A 23,407-nucleotide genomic window follows, 5' to 3' on the forward strand; every position below is an offset into this window, starting at 1 on the left:
AAAAGGCTCCAGACGCTCCAGCAGAGTCCTGACGTGGTGAGCAGAACCAGGCCGGCCGCGCTCCTCCAGCTCGTTCTCCGGCTGTTTGAGTCCCGACCAGAACTCGGGCACCACAGAAGAAGACAGACGCATCTGCAGAGTCTCCCAGCAGCCAGCCGCCCAGCAGCTGACCCAAACCCTGATCGCACAGCACGGCCAGCGAGTCCGACAGGCTCTGCTCCGAGTCCGAGCAGCCGGGAGACACCTGGGGAACACCCGAGCAGAAACAATACAACTCAGACTGACAGGATCTTAAAGTTGGTCTGCAGAAGGTTTAATTCACAACGACTGAGATTCAGTTCGGACTCCAAAACCAGATTTTCTCAGTACCAGATTTTACTGAGTCTCAAAAAAATCGATTCTCTTGATTAATTGATTCTTTTTTGGTCAATAAAACGTCAGAAAAAATGTTTATTATTGCTTAAAATGTTAAAAAATATTCAGTTTACTGTCATACAGAGACGAAAGAGGAAGGAAGGAAGGATAAATGGAAGAAAGGGAAGAGAGACTGATGTTGGAAGGAAGGATAGATGGAAGGAAGGATGGAAAGATGGAAGGAAGGGAAGAGAGACTGATGGAAGGAAGGAAGGAAGGATAGATGGAAGGAAGGAAGGAAGGATAGATGGATGGAAGGGAAGGAAGGAAGAGATGGAAGGAAGGAAGGAAGGAAGGATAGATGGAAGAAAGGGAAGAGAGACTGATGGAAGGAGGAAAGGAAGGAAGGAGAGAAGAGGAGGGAAGGAAGGAAGGAAGGAAGGAAGGAAGGAAGGATGGAAGAAAGGGAAGAGAGACTGATGGAAGGAGGAAAGGAAGGAAGAGAAGAGGAGGAAGGAAGGAAGGAAGGAAGGAAAGAAGGAAGGAAGGAAGGAATGAAGGATAGATGGAAGAAAGGGAAGAGAGATGGAAGAGGAAAGGAAGGAGGGAGAAAGGAAGGAAGAGAAGAGGAGGGAAGGAAAGAAGGAAGGAAGGAAGGAAGGAAGGATAGATGGAAGAAAGGGAAGAGAGACTGATGGAAGGAGGAAAGGAAGAAAGAGAAGAGGAGGGAAGGAAAGAAGGAAGGAAGGAAGGAAGGAAGGAAGGAAGGAAGGATAGATGGAAAGAAAGGAAGAGAGACTGATGGGAAGGAAGGAAGGAAGGATAGATGGATGGAAGGAAGGAAGGAAGGAAAGATGGAAGGAAGGAAGGAAGGAAGGAAAGATGGAAGGATAGATGGATGGAAGGAAGGAAGGATAGATGGAAAGAAAGGGAAGAGAGACTGATGGAAGGAGGAAAGGAAGGAAGAGAAGAGGAGGGAAGGAAAGAAGGAAGGAAGGATAGATGGAAGAAAGGGAAGAGAGACTGATGGAAGGAAGGAAGGAAGGAAGGATAGATGGATGGAAGGAAGGGAAGGAAGGAAGGATAGATGGAAGAAAGGGAAGAGAGACTGATGGAAGGAGGAAAGGAAGGAAGAGAAGAGGAGGGAAGGAAAGAAGGAAGGAAGGAAGGAAGGATAGATGGAAGAAAGGGAAGAGAGACTGATGGAAGGAAGGAAGGAAGGATAGATGGATGGAAGGAAGGAAGGAAGGAAAGATGGAAGGAAGGAAGGAAGGAAGGAAGGAAGGAAAGATGGAAGGATAGATGGATGGAAGGAAGGAAGGATAGATGGAAGAAAGGGAAGAGAGACTGATGGAAGGAGGAAAGGAAGGAAGAGAAGAGGAGGGAAGGAAAGAAGGAAGGAAGGAAGGAAGGATAGATGGAAGAAAGGGAAGAGAGACTGATGGAAGGAAGGAAGGAAGGATAGATGGATGGAAGGAAGGAAGGAAGGAAGGAAAGATGGAAGGAATGAAGGAAGGAAGGAAGGAAGGAAAGATGGAAGGATAGATGGATGGAAGGAAGGAAGGAAGGAAGGATAGATGGAAGAAAGGGAAGAGAGACTGATGGAAGGAGGAAAGGAAGGAAGAGAAGAGAGGGAAGGAGGAAGGAAGGATAGATGGAAGAAAGAGAAGAGAAGGAAGGAAGGAAGGAAAGATGGAAGGAAGGAAGGAAGGAAGGAATGAAAGATGGAAGGAAGGAAGGAAAACATGACAGGAAGGAAGGAAAGATGGAAGGAAGGGAAGAGAGACTGATGGAAGAGGAAAGGAAGGAAAAGAAGACAGGAGGGAAGGAAGGAAGGAAGGAAGGAAGGAAGGAAGGAAGGAAGGAAGGAAGGAAGGAAGGAGAGGAAGGAAGGATAGATGGAAGAAAGGGAAGAGAGACTGATGGAAGGAAGGAAGGAAGGAAGGAAGGAAGGAAGGAAGGAAGGAAGGAAGGAAGGAAGGAAGGAATGATAGATGGAAGAAAGGGAAGAGAGACTGATGGAAGGAAGGAAGGAAGGAAGGAAGGAAGGAAGGAAGGAAGGATAGATGGATGGAAGGAAGGAAGGAAGGAAAACATGACAGGAAGGATAGATGGAAGAAAAGGAGGGGAGACTGATGGAAGGAAGGAAGGAAGGAAGGAAGGAAGGAAGGAAGGAAGGAAGGAAGGAAGGAAGGATAGATTATATTCACATTTAAAAAACTGGAATCAGAGAATTTTGGACATTTTTTCTCCTTCAAAAATAAAAGACACAAAACGTATTATCAATTATCACCGTTAGCAACTAATAGATTAATCGACTAATCTTTTTTCAGCTCTTTTAGTTATTATATTAGTTAACATATTAGACAATTATTCTCTTGATTAATTGCTTCAAACCTTTTATAATATATAAAATATGAAGAATATAAACACACTTTTTTGCAATGATCCTTTAAAAATACTAATTTTACATTAAAGTTACGTGTAGAAATATTTCTTTTCATTTGAAGTTTTTTTTTTAAATGAAGTCACTTAAATTAAACTGTAGGTGATAAAATATGTAATATCCATCATTCTACTGTGGTTACACCTCTCTTCTCTTTCTTTCTTTCTTTCTTTCCTTTCTTTCTATTCTTCCTCCTTTTTCTTTCTTTCTTTCTCCTTAATCTTTCTTTCTTTCTCTTCTTCCTCCGTTATTTTTCTTCTTCCATCTTTTCTTTGTATTCTTCCTCCTTTTTTTCCCTTTCTCTTCTTCTTTTTTTTCTTTCTTTCTCCTTTACCTTTCTTTCTTTCTTTCTTTCTTTATCTTTCTTTCTTTATCTTCTTCCTCCTTTATTTTTCTTTTCTTTCTTTCTTTCTTCTCTTCATCCTCTGTTATTTTTCTTTCTCTCTCTCTTTTTTCTCTCTTTTTCTTTTCTTTCTCCTCTTTCTCCTTTATCTTTCTTTCTTTCTTTCTTTCTCTTCTTCCTCCTTTTTCTTTCTTTCTTTCTTTCTTTCTTTATCTTTCTCCTCTTTCTCCTTTACCGTTCTTTCTTTCTTTTTTTCTCCTACATCTTTCTTTATCTTCTTCCTCCTTTTTCTTTCTTTCTTTCTTTCTTTATCTTTCTCCTTTACCGTTCTTTCTTTCTTTTTTCTCCTTTATCTTTCTTTCTTTCTTTCTCTTCTTCCTCCTTTTTCTTTCTTTCTTTCTTTATCTTTCTTTCTCCTCTTTCTCCTTTACCGTTCTTTCTTTCTTTTTTTCTCCGTTATTTTTCTTTCTTTCTTTCTTTCTTTCTTTCTTTATCTTTCTTTCTTTCTTTATCCTTTACCTTTCTTTCTTTCTTTCTCTTTTTTCTTTTCTTTCTCCTCTTTCTCCTTTATCTTTCTTTCTTTCTTTCTTTCTCTTCTTCCTCCTTTACCTTTCTTTCTTTCTTTTTTTCTCCTACATCTTTCTTTCTTTCTTTCTTTCTCTCTAGGAGGATAAAATATGTAATATGTATCATTCTTTTGTGGTTACACCATTTGACATTTTCAGGAGCATTCAGTCTTACTTTTGGTAAAAATGGTGCAAATGTCATTTCAAATTATATAAAACCAACAAAAATACTAAAAGTACATTTTAACAAACCTGATGCTGCTTTTAAATCTATTTTTTTCAACATATTTTTCTAACTGATCATCTTACTAAACTTTATTTATTACTGACACATCTGCCAATAATAACAAAACAGTCATATAATATATAGATTTATGAGATTTAAATGAGCCTTTATATTGTTGTTTTTTCTTTATTTTTAACTGTAGATTTATGTAAAATATTTGATGCAATTCTATAATTAAAAAAGAGGAAACTTCAGCTTTCTATATTGATAAATACACATATTAATGAAGCCTTAATGACAAGCAGGAACACCAAAAAATATAGGAAAAGCTTATTATAAGTGAGCCGAATTACGCCGAATAGCACATCTGATTAATTAACACACTTTAATAACCCATCATCATGTTTAAACATCACAACAAGCATGAAAACATTAAATTATGACATATTTTAATGGAGTTTGGTTGCACGCTGCAGCTATGTGTGTGCATTAAACCTGCAGGTATCCAGTTATTAAAACACACTCACCAGAGCTGCAGTCACTGTGTCCCAAACCTCAGCCAGTCTGGATGCACTGATCTCTGCAGACATCTCCACTGAGTCCGACTCCATGGCAGATTCCTCCATCTTCTGCTAAAAGGTTTGTTTACTAAACTACAGAACTAGCATGTGTCAACTTTCGGCTGTTTAAAGGTTAAAAACATCTATAAGAGAGCCTGCATTGAGTCTCATAAAGGTTTTATAGGTGTGAAAGAGGAGTTTGTTACCATATTTGTTGAATCTTTTAGGTATAAATGTGTTAAAATAACCTTATATGCTCCTTTCTTGTTTAAGGCGGGTTTACTTCTTCTTCTTCTGCTGCTGCTAATGAGGCGTTTCCGGTTGTAGAGCTCACTTCCGCCCCCAACGGTTAATATAATATATATACAGGAGTCAGTGGTGTTTTTATGTGTGCATGAGATTTAGTTTAAATTTTTACTTTTGCAATACAACACTATGTTTAGTTTTTAAACAAATTTTACATCATTTTTGACACAATTAGTTTTTTAAATGGTTGTTTTTAGGATACGTCCTGCTCAGTATTGACAAAATGCTTTAAAATGTAAATGTAGAAATACTCCAAACATTTTTATTTTCATTTGATATTTTTTTAAATGAAGTAATTATTAGTATAAGTGCACTTAAATACAGGTGGATAAAATATGTAATATTTATCATTCTTTTGTGGTTACACCATTTGACATTTTCAGGAGCATTCAGTCTTACTTTTGGTAAAAAAATGGTGCAAATGTCATTTCATATTATATAAAACCAACAAAAATACTAAATGTACATTTTAACAAACCTGATTCTGCTTTTAAAACTAGTTTAACATATTTTTGAATTGATCATCTTACCAACACTTATTTGTTTCTGATCTTTAGACCATTTAATGTTTATAATAAAAATAAAATAAAATGTTTAAATGGACAAAAACAACTGCATTTTATTGAAATGTGCTGTACGTTTTGTGCACTTCTGTAATCCTTCCAGAAATAAAATGTATTTCACAGAATAAGCACTTTGAAGTAGACATTGCATTTATTTTGATTGTAAATAAGTCTAAAGGTCAAAGTTCATAAAGTAACATTCTTTACATTCATGTAAGAATTGCTTTATATTGTTAATAAGGACTAAAAACTGATGTGAAATGCAAAATAATATAATTTTAAACATGCGATAAAAACAAATATGATTAATCGCGATTTAAAAAAATAAATAAATCGTTTGACAGTTCTGTTATTAAGTGTAGCGCGCTCCCGTCCGGCTGGTGGCAGGAGCGCGCATCTCAACTGCCAACAAAACACCACCGAAGAAGCAGAAGCAGCATCTCTCAGAAACAACATCATGGCAGCAGAAAGCGAGTGAGTTTGATCTCTGTGTGATTTCATGCTGTTAGATGTGAATGACAGCTTCAGATAACAACCACACGGACTCTCACTGAGCTCTGAGTTAGATATGAGCAGAATGTCTCAGCTGTGATGAAGCTAACTAGCATCACAACAGCACAGGAGCTAACAGGAGCTAACGTTAGCATGGTGTGTTTATATTCACTAAATGTTTTAATGTTTTAATGTTTTAATGTTTTAATGTGTTATTCCTCCGCAGTGTGCTGTGTGAGATCGAGGTGCTGCAGTCAATCTACCTGGATGAGCTGCTGGTCACGAGGAGGGAGGACAGGTGAGGGGGGGGGGGGGTTTAGCTTCATTAGCTTCATTAGCTTCATTAGCTTCATTAGCTTTAAATCATGTTTTTTATAGAGTTAAACAGACTAAAGATTAATGTTTGTGACGTCATCTAAACCACCAATCTAAAGTGGTGGAAAATAAATAAGTACATTTACTCAAGTACTCTACTGTAGTACAGTTAGAGGTACTTGTACTTTACTGCAGTACAGTTTGAGGTACTTGTACTTTACTGTAGTACAGTTAGAGGTACTTGTACTTTACTGCAGTACAGTTTGAGGTACTTGTACTTTACTGTAGTACAGTTTGAGGTACTTGTACTCTACTGTAGTACAGTTTGAGGTACTTGTACTTTACTGTAGTACAGTTTGAGGTACTTGTACTTTACTGTAGTATTTCCATGTGATGCTACTTTCTACATCTCAGAGGGAAATATTGTACTTTCTACTCCACTACATTTATTTAACAGCTTTAGTTACTTTTCAGATGCAGATTTGACACAATGGATAATATAACAAGCTTTATAAATACAACACATTGTTAAAGATGAAACCAGACAGCAGTGTGTAGTCGGCTCACATTTCAGATGTCTATGAGTTGTTAACAGCTCCACCAAATAGAGATGTTTCCCTCTAAACTTCTCACATGCTTTCATTTCAATAAATGTTCAAATGATCCAATATTTCAGCAAAAATCAAAGATTAGAGAAAAAGTCCAACAACTGAAAACACATTTGTGTATCAGAACTTAGTTTGTTCTTTTTTCCTCTCCCATTAATCATCTCACCACCCTTCACATTTATCTCCTGACCCTTTGGAGGGGCCCCACCCCTAGGTTGGGAACCACTGGACTAAACTAGCTAACTGTATATAAAGTAGTGTAAACTAGCTCCACCTCCAGCAGCTACAACAGTAACATGCTGCTCTAACACTGATGCTTCACTATTAATAATCTAATGATGTCATAATAATAATATATCAGTCAGAGGACCAAACCACTACTTTACTGTAATACTGCATACTACATCACTATAATACTGCAGTACTTTTACTGTAATACTGCATACTACATCGCTCATAATACTGCAGTACTTTTACTGTAATACTGCATACTACATCACTCATAATACTGCAGTACTTTTACTGTAATACTGCATACTACATCACTATAATACTGCAGTACTTTTACTGTAATACTGCATACTACATCACTCATAATACTGCAGTACTTTTACTGTAATACTGCATACTACATCACTCATAATACTGCAGTACTTTTACTGTAATACTGCATACTACATCGCTCATAATACTGCTGGTGTGTTGTGTCCTCCAGAGGTTGGGAGGTGAGCCTGGTCCTGTATCCCTCCACAGGGGAGGACTCTGTGTCCCAGTTCGTCCGACTCACGCTGACTTTGACCCTCGATCAGCAGGTGCGACTCTTTTATCTCTCGGCCTCGTCTTCAGTTTCTCAACCTCTGGTTAAAAAAATGACAGAAACACGACTTTATAAAGTATTATCCTACGGACAGAAAGATAAACACGTCACATTGTGGTTTATTTTATAAATGAATGAATCATCAGTTTTATTCCATGACTCATAATAGTTATCTTTCCTCAGTATCCGTCGTCTTCTCCGGCCATCTCCATCCATAACCCGCGGGGGCTTTCTGACGACAAGCTCAGCAGGTAATGAACCGATCTGACTCGCTTCCCTCATGCGTCTTAGTTTTATAAATAAATATCACAACACTCTGCTTTTAATACTGAATGTAAAATGTCTCCTTTGTCTTTGTCTCAGTGTGCAGAAATGTCTGCAGCTGGAGGCTCAGTCCTCTCTCGGTTCACCAGTGTTATATCAGCTCATTGAGGTTCATGTCGATATCATTTATTTACATTTACAGTTTTATTTTAATACATAAAACTCAATTAAATACATACAAAACACAACATTTACAAAGAAGGATCATTTAAGGATATTTCTGACTGTCCTTTTTCTTTTTCTCTTCCACAGAAAGCAAAAGAAATCCTGACTGAAAGTAATATTCCTCATGGAAACTGTGTCATTTGCCTCTACGGGTTTAAGGTGAGCTGCTGAGTCTGAGTGTTTTATAGCGCCAGACCGAGATATATGTGTATAATGTGTAAGTGTTGTGATTAAAGCTTCCTCTGCTGCCCCCTAGTGGCCAACACAAATCTACTAATTCTGCTTTAAACAGCAATAATGTGTAAAAAAAATCTGTATCTGTGATCGGCTTCTGTGTGTCGTGTGTGTTTTCAGGAGGGAGAAACGTTCACCAAGACGAGCTGCTACCACTACTTCCACTCCCACTGCCTCGGCCGCTACGTCAGGCACTCGGAGAGGGAGCTCCGCCAGAGGGAGAAGGAGTTAGAGGAGGACAAGACACGGGAGAGAGACGACCGACAGGTGAGATATCAGAGGCTGTTTTTAAACACTTGAATCGGTTTCGTTTATGTTTATTTATGTTTTTGAACGGGATCCCGCTACCCTGCCCCGCCCTGAAACAGAGAACAGCCCCGTCTGAAGATGACCCAGACTGAATATAAAGTCAGTCAGGTTAAATTTGTAGGAGGAATTCATTAAAATACGAGGCGTTGAAATGGCAACAAACGGCACCAAAATTAAAAATTTGAATTAAAATGGCCGACATGCTCTTGGAGTTAGGGTATGGGTCCAAGAGGCTTTTTTGTGCGTCTTTACATGATATATATGTGAACCAAATTTCGTTGGTCTACATCAATCTGGAGCGAGGGGCTCAATTTTTTATCATTTTGTAGCGGTGCAGTGGCGCCATTTGACCAGCAGTTCTATGGCGTTTTACGGCGAAACATCGTCATTCCCCGCATCGCCACGGCAACCAGGTATAACGTAGGAAAAAAGATCTTCTTCATCTCCAATGTCTGAGGATGATTTTTAGTGAATTTAAAGTTTGTCGGATTAAATCTCCAGGAGGAGTTCGTTAAAGTGCGATGCGTGGAAATTGCGAAAATGACACAAAAAAAACGGAAATTTGAATCAAAACGGACGACTTCCTGTTGGAGTTAGGGTATGGGTCCAAGAGGCTTTTTTGTGTGTGTTTACATGATATATATGTGTACTAAATTTCGTTCGTCTACGTCAATCTGGATCGAGGGGCTCAATTTTTAAAATTTGCCTAGGTGGCGTTGTAGAGCCATTTTGCGACGCTCCTATAATATAATATAATGAGTATAATGAGTATAATGGTAAATCAGTGTTTAAAATGTTAAGTATTTCTGTATGAACCCATTAAAATCCTGAGTCTGGTCTAACAGGAGCTGACTGTGGTGTGTCCGGTGTGCAGAGAGCCGCTGAGCTACGACGTGGATCAGCTTCTGTCCTCTCCTGTGCCGCAGCTGCCCGAGGTAAGACCGGCGTCTAACGTGCAGGACAGAGCGCCTCCAGGTCCGCCTCCAGGTCCGCCTCCAGCTGCTCCACACGTTCAAGAACCCATAAAACATTAACAGACTCTGTGGGGGTTTTGTTTTGTTTTTTTCTCAGCTGGACGAAGCAGCGATCAGCTCAGATTTTCAACGCAAGTGGTTCGAACTTCAGAAGCTTCTGGAGAGACAGCGGTGTCGAGGCGGGATCATCGACCCGGAGGTGGAATCAAATCGATTTTTAATTCATATCAACGAGGTAAGAAAGAATCAATCAATATAGAAATAATCAATTCAAGTGTTTGTTTTGTTTTTTTTTCTCTGCTGCCGAATTCTAATGTTCGTCTAATTTTTTATTATAAACATTAAATGATCTGTGGTTCAGCAAGATGATCAATTCATAAATCAGTTAAACTAGATTTAAAAGCAGCATCAGGTTTGTTAAAATGTACATTTAGTATTTTTGTTGGTTTTATATCATTTGAAATGACATTTGCACCATTTTTTACCAAAAGTAAGACTGAATGCTCCTGAAAATGTCAAATGGTGTAACCACAAAAGAATGATAAATATTACATATTTTATCACCTACAGTGTATTTAAGTAGATAATGTAAGATCATGCCAAACTAGTTGATATGGTGTTTTATTGACTATTTACTGTTTTTAAGCAAGTTGAATTATTTGGTACAAAGTTTTTGGTTTGGTAAGTGGTTACACCACTTAGACATTTTTACCATAATCCTCTAATATAAGACAGAACAAGTGACGACATAAAGAAAAGGATTAAAAAAAAAACAAACATTAAAATTAGTTTAAACTCATTAGTCGTAAAAACAATGTTGGGCCTAGTTTAGAGAAAAAAAACGTATGAAATGACGACTCAGAGCTGCTTTATTAACGCTGTTTTTAACTAACGTAACGTCCACAGGCTCCCTCTTCTTCTGAAAACGGAAACCTGGAGGGAGACGTCCCCCCCGTTCCCCCCCAGCAGGCGCCGTCCGCCTCAAACGTCTCCTCCGACGAAGCCGGCGTCCGAGGGGAGCAGCTCGTTCCCGGTCTGTCCCACTGCAGAGGCGGGGGGGGCCAGAGGAGGGGGCCGAGGAGGGGGGGCAGGTTCAGGCCGCACCAGGAGAGAGGGAGGCCGCATCAGGAGAGAGAGAGGCCGCACCAGGAGAGAGAGAGAGCCACGCCGATCACAGAGCACCTGGACAAACTCTCTCTGACGTCAAGCTGCTCCGACGGACCAATGAAAGCCAAACCTCAGGGTAACCACGGGCAACAGATGCAAAGAGACGCACAACAAGAGACGCAGGTTTCCGCAGATGAACCGGGTCTGGAAACCGAAAGCTTTAAAGACGCAGCAGACTCCGCGGCGGCGGGGGGTCGCAGCCACCGTGGGAGGAGGAGGTGGGGGGGGCATCAGCGGTCCGCCCAGCACGCCTCCGCCCCCGGACCGGCTCGCTACCACTGGGACGGCCGGGATTCGAGAAGCAGGGGCGGAGGTGGAGGTGGAGGTGGAGGGGGAGGCGGTGGCGGAGGGAACCTGTGCGGCAGAGGAGGCGGGCATCGGCGGGGTCACGGGGTCAGAGGCTACCAGCAGAGGGCGATGGAGAGAGACAGGGGCAGAGAGGAGGTGCTATGACAAAGGGCGACAGGAGGGCCGATGAACAAAGCTACGTGCGCCTCCGTCATGAGTTTGCATAGATTACAGCCCTGCAGCAGAAGTGACGTTCGCTGCAGCGTCCCGTCGTCCCGTTCGTCTCTGACTCACATTCTCACGCACACACACTACAGTTACAGATGGTTGATGTTTTCCGTTGTGACTCCGCGATATGACTTGAAAGAACTGCAAATTAAAATGTCTCTGGATGTCAGAGTCTCAGTGTGTTTGTGCCTCCTGTAGTTTTTGTCACGAGTTTCATTCAAAGCTCAGGTTAGTTGTGTTATATATCATTGTATTTTATTTTTAAGCATTTAAAGAGCTGCAACTATTCTTCAATTAGTTGAGATAATTGAGCAGCTATCTTGATCTTTTTTTTAAAGCAAAAATGTTGCTAATCTGCTGTTTTCAACTTCTCAAATATGACGATTTTAATGCTTTTCTTTTTAATACATGACAGTAAACTGAATATTTGTGTGTTTGACTGATAGACAAAACATTAGAAGACAGAATTTATATAACTATATATATATATATATATTTACACACACACACACAGAAATAAATGTGCAATGTGCAGAAAAAAAAAAAATATATATATATACATATACATACACACACATGTGTAATGTTCCTGGGATTTACATAGTATATATTTATTTATTTAGTCAGTAACAAGCAAATACAATTAAAAATAAATTATAAAATTGTATAACTAAATAGACTAATGTAAAACATTTATAATTTTTAAAAATATATTATAAAATAAGACATAAGGATTAAAAATAGAAAAGGACTAAAGATATAACCATAACAGTAATAAAATAATTAAAAATAGAATGACTACTTATATAACATAACAAATATAAAATAATTAATAATGAAATAATTAAAAATAGAAATAATTAATAATAAAATAAAATAATTACAAATATAAAAAGACTAAAGATATAACCACAATAATAAAATAAAATAATTAATAATAGAATAAAATAATTAAAAAATATAAAATGACTACAGCTATAACCATAACAACAATGCTCCTTGCGCTAAGCCTCATGGGATATGTAGTCCTTCCTGCCGTAGAGGCGGAACCTGAACGCACCATCGACGCCATTTTGGCAGTTTGTTGTCCTGCTGCTTCCTCGCTGTAATCTGCGCAGGGTCGCAGTTGTTGTGCCTCCTTTATTTTTTCAAAAGCAGTGAGACCATGACTGGCGGGACCGAGTTTCACAAGACCTACAACAACAATAGCAACAGCAATAGCAACAACAGCAACAGCTCCGACACCGGGATGGACGTAGACATGGAGTCGGGTCATTTGGAAGGAGAGCGGGGAGACGCGGAGGGAAGTATCCGGGCTGCGTGCTCCTCTAACGGCAGCGGCGCGGAGGACGACGAGGCCCGAGAAGCCGGGGGCTGTAGTAGTCATCACATCCCGGATAGAGGAGGGGTGCTCGGCTGCGGCAGGGAGCAGGACGTGTCGGTGGAAATCGGAGAGACGTATTTATGTCAACGAGCCGATAAAACATGGCGTGAGTTTAAGTCTCAGTTTAAAACATTTTCTACTGCGTGTTTTTGTTAGTTTTACTTAATATCTGCTTTGTTTTGGGAGGTTTCACTTTACAACAAACTACATTAAAAATTTACGCTTAATTGATTTTGTATTAAAAGTGGCGGTAACGTTTTGAGTAATTTAACTATATAATAATTACGGCTTTATAGTATATTCTGCGTTTATCATGAACACATAACAGTGTAAACAACAGGATAGACAGTAGGACTGGGCAATATATTGATATTATATCGTAATATCGTGATATGAGACCTTATATCGTCTTAGATTTTGTATATCGTGATACGGCATAAGTGTATTTTCCTGGTTTTAAAGGCTGCATTACAGTAAAATGATGTAATTTTCTGAACTTAAGGGACTTAAAACATTTATTTTTAATAGATAGATTTATTTTCTGATGTTTTTGTTTTGTTTGTCTTGTAGCACTTTGAATTTTGTTTTGGAAATGTAAAGTGCTTTATTAATAAAATGTATTATTATCATTATTAAATCCACATTACTGATAATTATTTATCAAAAATCGCATTGTGTAAATATTTTGTCAACTCTACATTATCGTGGCGATATCGATATTGAGGGATTTGGTCAAATATATCGTGATATTTGATTTTGTCCACATCGCCCAGTCCTAACGTAAACACATAACAGTGTAAACAACAGGATAAACAGTCCTAAAAGTTGATGTTTTACTGGGATAAATTAGGCTAAAGTTGCAGTTTGGAGGATTATAGGATTGCCGAATTACAGCATTGGCTCAACACGTATTGAGCAACGTTTTATTAACCGAATAACATTAAGTATATTTGGAGTTTTGTCTTTTTCCTGGTTTTAAAGGCTGAATTACAGTAAAATTATGTAACTTACCAGACTGTTCTTGCTGTTATATTATTTACCTTTTACTCACTTTGTCATTATATCCACATTACTGATGATTATTTATCAAAATGTCATTGTGTAAATATTTTGTGAAAGCTACAATATTGTTGCTATATCGATATCGAGGTATTTAGTCAAATATATCGTGATATTTTATTTTATCTATATCGCCCGGCCTTACGCTAAATTGATTTTATTAAAAGTGGAGTTAACGTTTGAGTAATTTAACTATATTTTAAAGCATAAATAATCATTGGGGCTTTATACATAACAGTGTAAACAACAGGATAGACAGTAGGACTGGGCAATATATTGATATTATATCGATATATCGTGATATGAGGCCTTATATCGTCTTAGAATTTGGATATCGTGAAGTAAGTGTTGTCTTTTCCTGGTTTTAAAGGATGAATTACAGTAAAATAATGTAATTTTCTGAACTTACCAGACTGTTCTTGCTGTTATATTATTTACCTTTTACTGACTTTGTCATTATATCCACATTACTGATGATTATTTATCAAAATTTCATTGAGGGAATATATCGATATCGAGGTATTTAGTCAAATATATCGTGATATTTTATTTTATCTATATCGCCCGGCCTTACGCTAAATTGATTTTATTAAAAGTGGAGTTAACGTTTGAGTAATTTAACCATATTTTAAAGCATAAATAATCATTGGGGCTTTATACATAACAGTGTAAACAACAGGATAGACAGTAGGACTGGGCAATATATTGATATTATATCGATATATCGTGATATGAGTCTATATATCGTGACGTAAGTGTTGTCTTTTCCTGGTTTTAAAGGATGAATTACAGTATAATTATGTAATTTTCTGAACTTACCAGACTGTTCTTGCTGTTATATTATTTACCTTTTACTCACTTTGTCATTATATCCACTTTACTGATGATTATTTATCAAAACATCTCATTGAAAGCAGCGAGAGTCATCCCTACAATATCGAACTGTAATTTTTAGAAAAAATTTGGCGTTTATCATAAACACATAACAGTGTAAACAACAGGATAGACAGCTGGGCTGGGCAATATATTGATATTATATCGTAATATCGTGATATGAGGCTATATATCGTCTTAGATTTTTGGATCTCGTGATATTGTGATATAGCAGAAGTGTCTTTTTCCTGGTTTTAAAGGTAATATTATGTACAGAAGTAATAAAACCTGAATTTGTTTTTCTTATTACAGATTTTAAAGTGGAAAAAAATTGGCAAGATGATCTTTGTTGGTTTTATAACATTTGAACCAGTTTTAACCTTTTTTTTTAATGCTCCTGAAAATGTCAAATGGTGTAACCCACAAAAGAATGATGCATATTAAAGGCTGATGGATGTCGTTCTCTTCTACAGATACAGCAGAAGTTATTCAGTCGCGGCTCAACGAGCAGGAGGGCAGAGAAGAGTTTTATGTTCATTATGTTGGATGTAAGTACTTCACCTGTGTTTGGTTTCACTTGTTGATATGATTCTTCTCCGTCGTCTCTGCTGTACTTTCATATGTCCTTCATCTCCGTCTTCCGTCTTTCTTTCTTTCTTTCTCCTCTTCCTCCTTTCTTTCTCCCCTTCCTCCTTTCTTCCTTTCTATGTTTCTTCTCCTACTTCTTGTTCTTTCTTTCTCCTCTTCCTCTTTCTTTCTCCTCTTCCTCCTTTCTTCCTTTCTATCTTTCTTCTCCTACTTCTTGTTCTTTCTTTCTTCCTCCTCTTTCTTTCTCCTCTTCCTCCTTTCTTTCTTTCTCCTCTTCCTCCTCTTTTTCCTTTTCCTCCTTTCTTCCTTTCTATCTTTCTTCTCCTACTTCTTGTTCTTTCTTTCTTTCTCTTCTTCCTCCTTTCTTTCTTTCTCCTCTTCCTCCTTTCTTCCTTTCTATCTTTCTTCTCCTACTTTTTGTTCTTTCTTTCTTTCTTTCTTCCTCCTCTTTCTTTCTCCTCTTCCTCCTTTCTTTCTTTCTCCTCTTCCTCCTCTTTTTCCTTTTCCTCCTTTCTTCCTTTCTATCTTTCTTCTCCTACTTCTTGTTCTTTCTTTCTTTCTCTTCTTCCTCCTTTCTTTCTTTCTCCTCTTCCTCCTTTCTTCCTTTCTATCTTTCTTCTCCTACTTTTTGTTCTTTCTTTCTTTCTTTCTTCCTCCTCTTTCTTTCTCCTCTTCCTCCTCCTCTTTCTTTCTTTCTTTCTCCTCTTCCTCCTCTTTCTTTCTTTCTTTCTTTCTTTCTTCCTCCTCTTCCTCCTCTTTCTTTCTTTCTTTCTTTCTCCTCTTCCTCCTCTTTCTTTCTTTCTTTCTTTCTTTCTTCCTCCTCTTTCTTTCTCCTCTTCCTCCTCTTTCTTTCTTTCTTTCTTTCTTTCTTTCTTCCTCCTCTTTCTTTCTCCTCTTCCTCCCCTTTCTTTCTCCTCTTCCTCCTCTTTCTTTCTTTCTTTCTTTCTTTCTTTCTTTCTTTCTTTCTTCCTCCTCTTTCTTTCTCCTCTTCCTCCTCTTTCTTTCTCCTCTTCCTCCTCTTTCTTTCTTTCTTTCTTTCTTTCTTTCTCCTCCTGTAAGTACTTCACCTGTGTTTGGTTTCACTTGTTGATATGATTCTTCTCCGTCGTCTCTGCTGTACTTTCATATCTCCTTCATCTCCGTCTTCTTTGTCCCTCAGTCAACAGACGTCTGGACGAGTGGGTCGGCAAGGCTCGCCTGGCGCTTACCAAGACGGTGAAGGACGCGGTGAGGAAGAGCACGGAGATCGGCGGCGTCGGAGACTTGGGCGAACAGCCGGAGAGAAAGATCACTCGAAACCAGAAGCGCAAACACGATGAGATCAACCACGTGCAGAAGGTGGAGACGCCATCTTTGATCTGTCTAATCTATAACTCTCTTTTATTATTTAGTGTTTACTGTTTTTAACTCTAAGTGGTGTAACCATAGAAACGTTGTACCAAATAATTCAACTTGCTTAAAAACAGTAAATTTCTTTCTTTCTTTCTTTCTCTTCCTCCTTTCTTCCTTTCTATCTTTCTTCTCCTACTTCTTGTTCTTTGTTTCTTTCTTTCTCCTCTTCCTCCTTTCTTTCTTCCTCCTCTTCCTCCTCTTTCTTTCTTTCTTTCTTTCTCCTCCTCTTCCTCCTTTCTTTCTTTCTCCTCTTCCTCCTTTCTTTCTTTCTCCTATTCCTCCTCTTCCTCCTCTTTCTTTCTTTCTTTCTCCTCCTCTTCCTCCTTTCTTTCTTCCTCCTCTTTCTTTCTTTCTTTCTTTCTTTCTCCTCTTCCTCCTTTCTTTTTTTCTCCTCTTCCTCCTCTTTCTTTCTATCTTTATTCTCCTACTTCTTGTTCTTTCTTTTTCTTCTTCCTCCTCTTTCTTTCTCCTCTTCCTCCTCTTTCTTTCTTTCTTTCTTTCTCCTCTTCCTCCTTTCTTCCTTTGTCTTTTTCTTCTCCTACTTCTTGTTCTTTCTTTCTTTCTTTCTTCCTCCCCTTTCTTTCTCCTCTTCCTCCTCTTCCTTTCTATCTTTCTTCTCCTACTTCTTGTTCTTTCTTTCTTCCTCCTCTTCCTCCTCTTTCTTTCTATCTTTCTTCTCCTACTTCTTGTTCTTTCTTTCTTTCTTTCTCTTCTTCCTCCTTTCTTTCTCCTCTTCCTCCTCTTTCTCTTCTTCCTCCTTCCTTTCTCCTCTTCCTCCTCTTTCTTTCTCTTCCTCCTTTCTTTCTTTCTCCTCTTCCTCTCAGTAGTTCTGTGCTGTGTTTATTTTATGGATTTTTATTTATTTATCTGCAGACGTATGCAGAGATGGACCCAACAACAGCGGCACTGGAGAAGGAGCATGAGGCGGTACGTGTGTGTGTGTGTGTGTGTGTGTGTGTGTGTGTGTGTGTGTGTGTGTGTGTGTGTGTGTGTGTGTGTGTGTGTATGTGTGTGTGTGTGTGTGTGTTGATATAAAGCACCACCTGGCTCTATTAGTTTATGTATTTACTCTTGTATAAACTTCTTCTCCCATCAGATCACGAAGGTAAAATACGTGGATAAGATCCAGATAGGAAACTTTGAGATCGACGCCTGGTATTTCTCGCCGTTTCCCGAAGACTACGGCAAGCAGCCCAAGCTGTGGATCTGCGAGTACTGCCTCAAATACATGAAGTACGAGAAGACCTTCAGGCATCACCTGGTCAGTCACAGTCTGCGGACTTTAGCTTCTCATCTATTCTCATGATGTTGATTTGTGTTAAAACTATTTTTTCTCCAGTAGCACGATAGAAACGTCTTTGTAGATTCTTAAAAATGCTTCAATTTGCTTCCATTTTTACTTATATTGACTTATTTTGGTAGAAAACTCCCTCCTGTTGTCCTCAGGTTAAGGAAGGACAGGAGGGAAGGATAGGAGTAAGGAGGGAGGAAGGAAGGAAGGAAAGGAGTAGGGAGGGAGGGAGGAAGGAAGGATAAGAGTAAGGAGGGAGGAAGGAAGGAAATAAGGATAGGAGTAAGGAGGGAAGGAGGAAGGAAGGATAGGATTAAGGAGGGAGGGAGAAAGGAAGGAAAGGAGTAAGGAGGGAGGAAGGAAAGGAGGGAGGAAAGAAGGAAGGAAGGATAGGAGTAGGGAGGGAGGAAGGAAAGGAGGGAGGAAAGAAGGAAGGAAGGATAGGAGTAGGGAGGGAGGAAGGAAAAGAGTAAGGAGGGAGTGAGGAAGGAAGGAAAGGAGTAAGGAGGGAGGAAGGAAGGAAATAAGGATAGGAGTAAGAAGGAAGGAAGGAAGGAAAGGAGTAAAGGGAGGGAAGTGAGGAAACAAGTATGGAAGAAGGGGGGAGCAAAGGAAGAGGGAAGTGAGGAAGTAAGGAGGGAGGGAGGAAGGAAAGGAGTAAGGAGGGAGGGAGGAAGGAAAGGAGTAAGGAGGGAGGGAGGGAGGGAGGAAGGAAGGAAAGGAGTAAGGAAGGAAGGAAGTGAGGAAAAAAGTATGTAAGGAGGAGGGAGCAAAGAAAGAGGGAAGGAGGGGAAGAATGAAGGAAAAATTAAAGAAAGAGGAAGGAAAGAAGGAAGGAAGGAAAGAAGGAACAGTCAAAAGAGATGAGGTCAATCTGACCCGGGAGGACGACAGGAGGTTAAACCATCACTGTTTAGTTTCACGTAGAAATTATTATTATTGTTATATATCAAAGACTTTAAAGCAAAGGACTCTAGTGTTTATGTTCACATTGCAACTAAAAGTCCCAAATACTATTTAACCATATTATTAATCTTATTATATAATATCTTATTGTCCAGCTGTGAAAATAAATAAATAAATATTTATTTTCTGCAACACCTGAGATTGATGAGTTTAAAGAACCGGTGCCCCCCAGTGTTAAAGAGGAGCATTACAGTCAACCCAAATCAAACACATGTCTCCTACAGCTATATTATTATAAATGACTCTGTTTTATTGTCCAGCTGTGAAACACAAAGTGATGTTTTTATGTTTGTAGCTATAAGTTTACGAGGTTTGACCCTTTGTCTCTCCAGTCGCACTGTCAGTGGAAGCAGCCTCCAGGAAAAGAGATCTACAGAAGAAGCAACATCTCCGTGTATGAAGTAGACGGTCGAGATCACAAGGTGAGAAAATACCCTGCAAGATGTTTAATGGTTAAATAACAGGGTTAAATAATGGAGGATTAGTTTAAATTTAAAGGGTTAAAATGTGAAAATAAACGTATGAATAACTTGCACAAATTCTTGTTTTGTGGACCCAGCAGAAGGAAGTAAAGGAGGGAGGAAGGAAGGAAGGGAATGAGGAAGGAAGGAAGGAAGGAAGGGAGGGAGGGAGGGAGGGAGGAAGGGAGGAAGAAGTAGGAAAGGAGGGAGGAAGAATGAAGGAAAGGATGAAGAAGGGAGGAAGAAGGAAGGAAGGGAGGAAGAAGTAGGAAAGAAGGGAGGGAGGAAGGAAAGGAGTGAGGAAGGAAGGAAGGAATGGAGGAAGAATGAATGAAGGAAGGGAGGAAGAAGGAAGGAAAGGAGAGAGGAAGGAAGGGAGGAAGAATGAAGGAAAGGAGGAAGAATGAAGGAAGGGAGGAAGAACGAAGGAAAGTTGGTAGGAAGGGAGGAAAGGAGGAAGGGAGGAAAGAGGAAGGAATCATGGAGAATCATGGAGATCAGGAACCTGACTGCTTTCTTTCTTTCTCCTCTTCCTCTCTTTCGGTGCAAATGTCATTTCAAATGATATAAAACCAACAAAAATACTAAATGTACGTTTTAACAAACCTGATGCTGCTTTTAATTGATCATCTTACCAACCTTTATTAGTCACTGACCCGACAACAGTCAGTCCTGTGAGAGGTTTTTATTTCATGACTGATCGTCGCTCTTTCTGCAGATCTACTGTCAGAATCTTTGTCTACTAGCGAAGCTGTTTCTGGACCACAAGACGCTGTATTTTGACGTGGAGCCTTTTATCTTCTACATTCTCACCGAGGTCAACAAACACGGAGCGCACATCGTCGGCTACTTCTCTAAAGTAAGTCTCGTTGGTTATCGAGGGCTGAGCTGTCCGTGTGTAGTATGTTTGTTGTGTCTCGTAGTGATGAAACTACAGAGACTCTGCAGCTTAAAGTATTCATCAAGTATCATATTGACCCCATCTGTTTTGACTGTTGCTTCCTTCCTCCCTTCCTTCCTTTCCTTCCTCCATCCCTCCATCTCTCTTTCTTTCCTTCCTCTCTCTTTCCTCCATTCCTTCCTTCCTTCCTTTCCTTCCTCCATCTTTCCTTCCTCTCTCTTTCCTTACTTCCTTCTTTCCTTCCTCCATCCCCTTTTCTTCCTTCCTTCCTTCCCCCCTACCTTCCTTCTGTCCTCTGTCCTTCTTTCCTTCCTTCCTCTTTTCCTTTCTCCCTCCCTCCCTCCTACCTTCCCTCCCTCCTTTCCTTTCTCCTTCCCTTCTTTTCCTTCTTTCCTCCCTCCTTTCCTTCCTTATTCCTCCCTTCAATCCTCCTTACCTTCCTTCCTTCTTCCTCCTTCCCTCTTTCCTTCCTCCCTTCCTTCCTTTCCTTCCTTCTTCCTCCCTCCTTTCCTTCCTTCTTCCTCCCTTCCATCCTCCTTTCCTTCCTTCTTCCTCCCTCCCTCCCTCCCTCCCTCCTTCCTTCCTTCTTCCCTTTCCTCCCTCCTTTCCTTCCTTGACTCAGGGACAACAGGAGGGTTAAAACCTTCATGTGTTTACATCCTGATATTCTGTGGCTCCTTACTGCCTCCTACTGGTCATTAATAGAACTGCATGTATGTGTCTCGCCTCTATAGTGATTGTAGTGTTTCATATATTTCAGCATGGCACCTTAAGCAGTTAATTGATGCTGTAGTTTTAATCCTCAAGCTTTAAACCTGCAGAATCAGACAGTAGATTAATTAAAATCATGACTTTAACTGTTTATTTTGGTTTTGTCTTTTTTTTTTTTTTTTAGGAGAAAGAATCTCCAGACGGGAATAACGTAGCGTGTATTCTCACGCTGCCGCCGTACCAGCGCAGAGGTTACGGAAAGTTCCTCATAGCGTTCAGTAAGTGTGTGTGTGTGTATGTGTGTGTGAGTGTGTGTGTGTGTATGTGTGTGTGTGTGTGTGTGTGAGAGAGTCTGTCTGTCTGTCTGTGAGAGTGTGAGTGTGTGTGTGTGAGTGTGTGTGAGTGTGTGTGAGTGTGTGAGAGTGAAAGAAACCTGAAACCTGGATTATTTATATGGTAAATGAACCATGATTCCACACAGATTTAACAGAGTGTGTGTGTGTGTGTGTGTGTGTGCAGGTTACGAGCTGTCGAAGCTGGAGAGCGCCGTCGGGTCTCCTGAGAAGCCTTTGTCTGATTTGGGGAAGCTGAGCTACAGAAGCTACTGGTCCTGGGTTCTGCTGGAGATCCTGAGAGACTTCAGAGGGACGCTGTCCATCAAAGACCTCAGGTTGGTTTATTTGTTTACACATAAACAAAATGAATACAAATACACAGTGAGTAGTCTGCGGTTATATAATTACACAAACTGACATCATGATTAAGTTAATTGCTCTAATAGAGACACTCTCTGATAACCCGTTACATCATCATCATCATCATCACACTCCCAGCCTTCCTTCTCTTCTAACACTTGGTCTCCTGTCACTTCCTGTCTGCAGTCAGATGACCAGCATCACGCAGAGTGACATCATCAGCACGCTGCAGTCGCTCAACATGGTGAAGTACTGGAAAGGTCAACATGTGATCTGTGTGACGCCCAAACTGGTGGAGGAGCATCTGAAGAGCGCCCAGTACAAGAAACCGCCCATCACAGGTGAGAGAGCAGAGCCAACTGGTGCACCCTTATTTATTTATTTATTTATTTATTTATTAAGTCCCCTTTTTCCTCTTTTTATGCAGCGCTGAGCTCACCGGGGTTATTATCATTTTGTAGTTTTTTTTTTCAAATTTAGTTTACAAGCGATTAAGTAGTTTTAGTCTTTTTTTCAAATTTTATTTAGTTTTAGTTCAATTTTTATTTAGTTTAGGTTCTTTTTATATATTTATGTTTTAATTTAATTTAATTTTTTATTTATTATTTATTTATTTTTTTAAATTAAATTTATTTTTTTAATTATTTAGTTTATTTTTTTATTTTTATTTTTTTATTTAATTAAAAAAATTTTAAATTTTAAATTTTTTAAATTTGTTTAATTTATTTTTTTATTATTTTTATTTTTTATTATTTAGTTTATTTTTTATTTAGTTTTATTTTTTATTTAATTTAATTTTTTATTTAGTTTTTATTTAGTTTAGTTTTTATTTTATTTTATTCTTTATTTTGTTTTAGTTTTAGTTTTCCAGGTATTAGAAAAAGTCAAACAGTAAAAACAGAGGAAACGAAACGACAACAAAACAAATCAGATTTAATCTGTAATTCAGTTTAGTTTTAGTTAGTTTTGAATTGTTCTTCTTAGTTTTTATTTAGTTTAATTTTTTTTTTTAATTTCAGTTAACTAAATAATGTTTTCACTGCAGGTCTTTGTCTCAGTTAACTATAATAACCTTTGTGCTCACGTCTGGGTCTCTCTCTGTGTTGTTTGCAGCTGTTTGTAGGATTCTTCAGTTTTCTTTTTCATCTTCAAACACGTTTAACATCTGTACGTGTCGTTTCTCTCTCGTCTCTTTCCACAGTGGACACGATGTGTTTGAAGTGGGCTCCTCCCAAAAATAAACAGGCCAAGTTGTCCAAGAAGTGAGAGACGGCAACGCCACTTCTGTCAACCTTCAACCAACGTTCAGTCAACCAATCCATCCATGTGTTCATATCACTCTCCTCCTCAATCTGCTGTTATAAAAACTCAAACTGTAAATAATTGTTAGTATCATCTGTCAGTATTTTCTTAAAATATATATTAAAAAACAAAAAAAAACAAGAAGTGTGTCCTGATTCCTGCTCTGTGTCATAATATCTGCTCTAAAACTAAATCTATTGACCCCATTTCACTTTTAGGTGAATCTTTACCACTTGTCTGAGCTATGTAATGCACAGACTGACCATCAGATTGTTCTATGGTTGCTATAGATACAGGTTGTTCTGTGGTTGCTATAGATACAGGTTGTGCTATGGTTGCTATAGATACAGGTTGTTCTATGGTTGCCACAGATACAGGTTGTGCTATGGTTGCTATAGATACAGGTTGTTCTATGGTTGCTATAGATACAGGTTGTGCTATGGTTGCTATAGATACAGGTTGTTCTATGGTTGCTATAGATACAGGTTGTTCTATGGTT

The 23,407-nt window shown here is 38.9% G+C and overlaps 2 protein-coding genes and 1 pseudogene across 2 annotated transcripts; all 3 read left to right on the plus strand.

Moving 5' to 3' along the window:
* The window catches only part of LOC133999254 (cilia- and flagella-associated protein 251-like), a 1,643-nt pseudogene extending 638 nt beyond the window's left edge, over positions 1-1,005 (plus strand).
* A 4,787-nt stretch (positions 1,006-5,792) lies between these two features.
* On the plus strand, positions 5,793-11,694 carry rnf25 (ring finger protein 25). Its single transcript, XM_062438187.1, has 10 exons — positions 5,793-5,838; positions 6,083-6,154; positions 7,495-7,591; positions 7,780-7,847; positions 7,960-8,029; positions 8,173-8,244; positions 8,440-8,586; positions 9,474-9,563; positions 9,700-9,837; positions 10,509-11,694. Exons 1-10 carry the CDS (start codon positions 5,822-5,824, stop codon positions 11,220-11,222), a joined length of 1,485 nt encoding a protein of 494 aa, XP_062294171.1. The 5' UTR covers positions 5,793-5,821; the 3' UTR covers positions 11,223-11,694.
* A 683-nt stretch (positions 11,695-12,377) lies between these two features.
* On the plus strand, positions 12,378-23,038 carry kat8 (K(lysine) acetyltransferase 8). Its single transcript, XM_062438186.1, has 11 exons — positions 12,378-12,775; positions 15,075-15,149; positions 16,349-16,527; positions 17,455-17,508; positions 17,678-17,842; positions 19,171-19,260; positions 20,018-20,158; positions 21,096-21,189; positions 21,431-21,581; positions 21,793-21,947; positions 22,808-23,038. Exons 1-11 carry the CDS (start codon positions 12,451-12,453, stop codon positions 22,870-22,872), a joined length of 1,494 nt encoding a protein of 497 aa, XP_062294170.1. The 5' UTR covers positions 12,378-12,450; the 3' UTR covers positions 22,873-23,038.
* Positions 23,039-23,407: the final 369 nt, after the last annotated feature.

The sequence above is a fragment of the Scomber scombrus genome, chromosome 18 (genome assembly GCF_963691925.1).
Source record: "Scomber scombrus chromosome 18, fScoSco1.1, whole genome shotgun sequence".
Taxonomy (NCBI): Eukaryota; Metazoa; Chordata; class Actinopteri; order Scombriformes; family Scombridae; genus Scomber; species Scomber scombrus.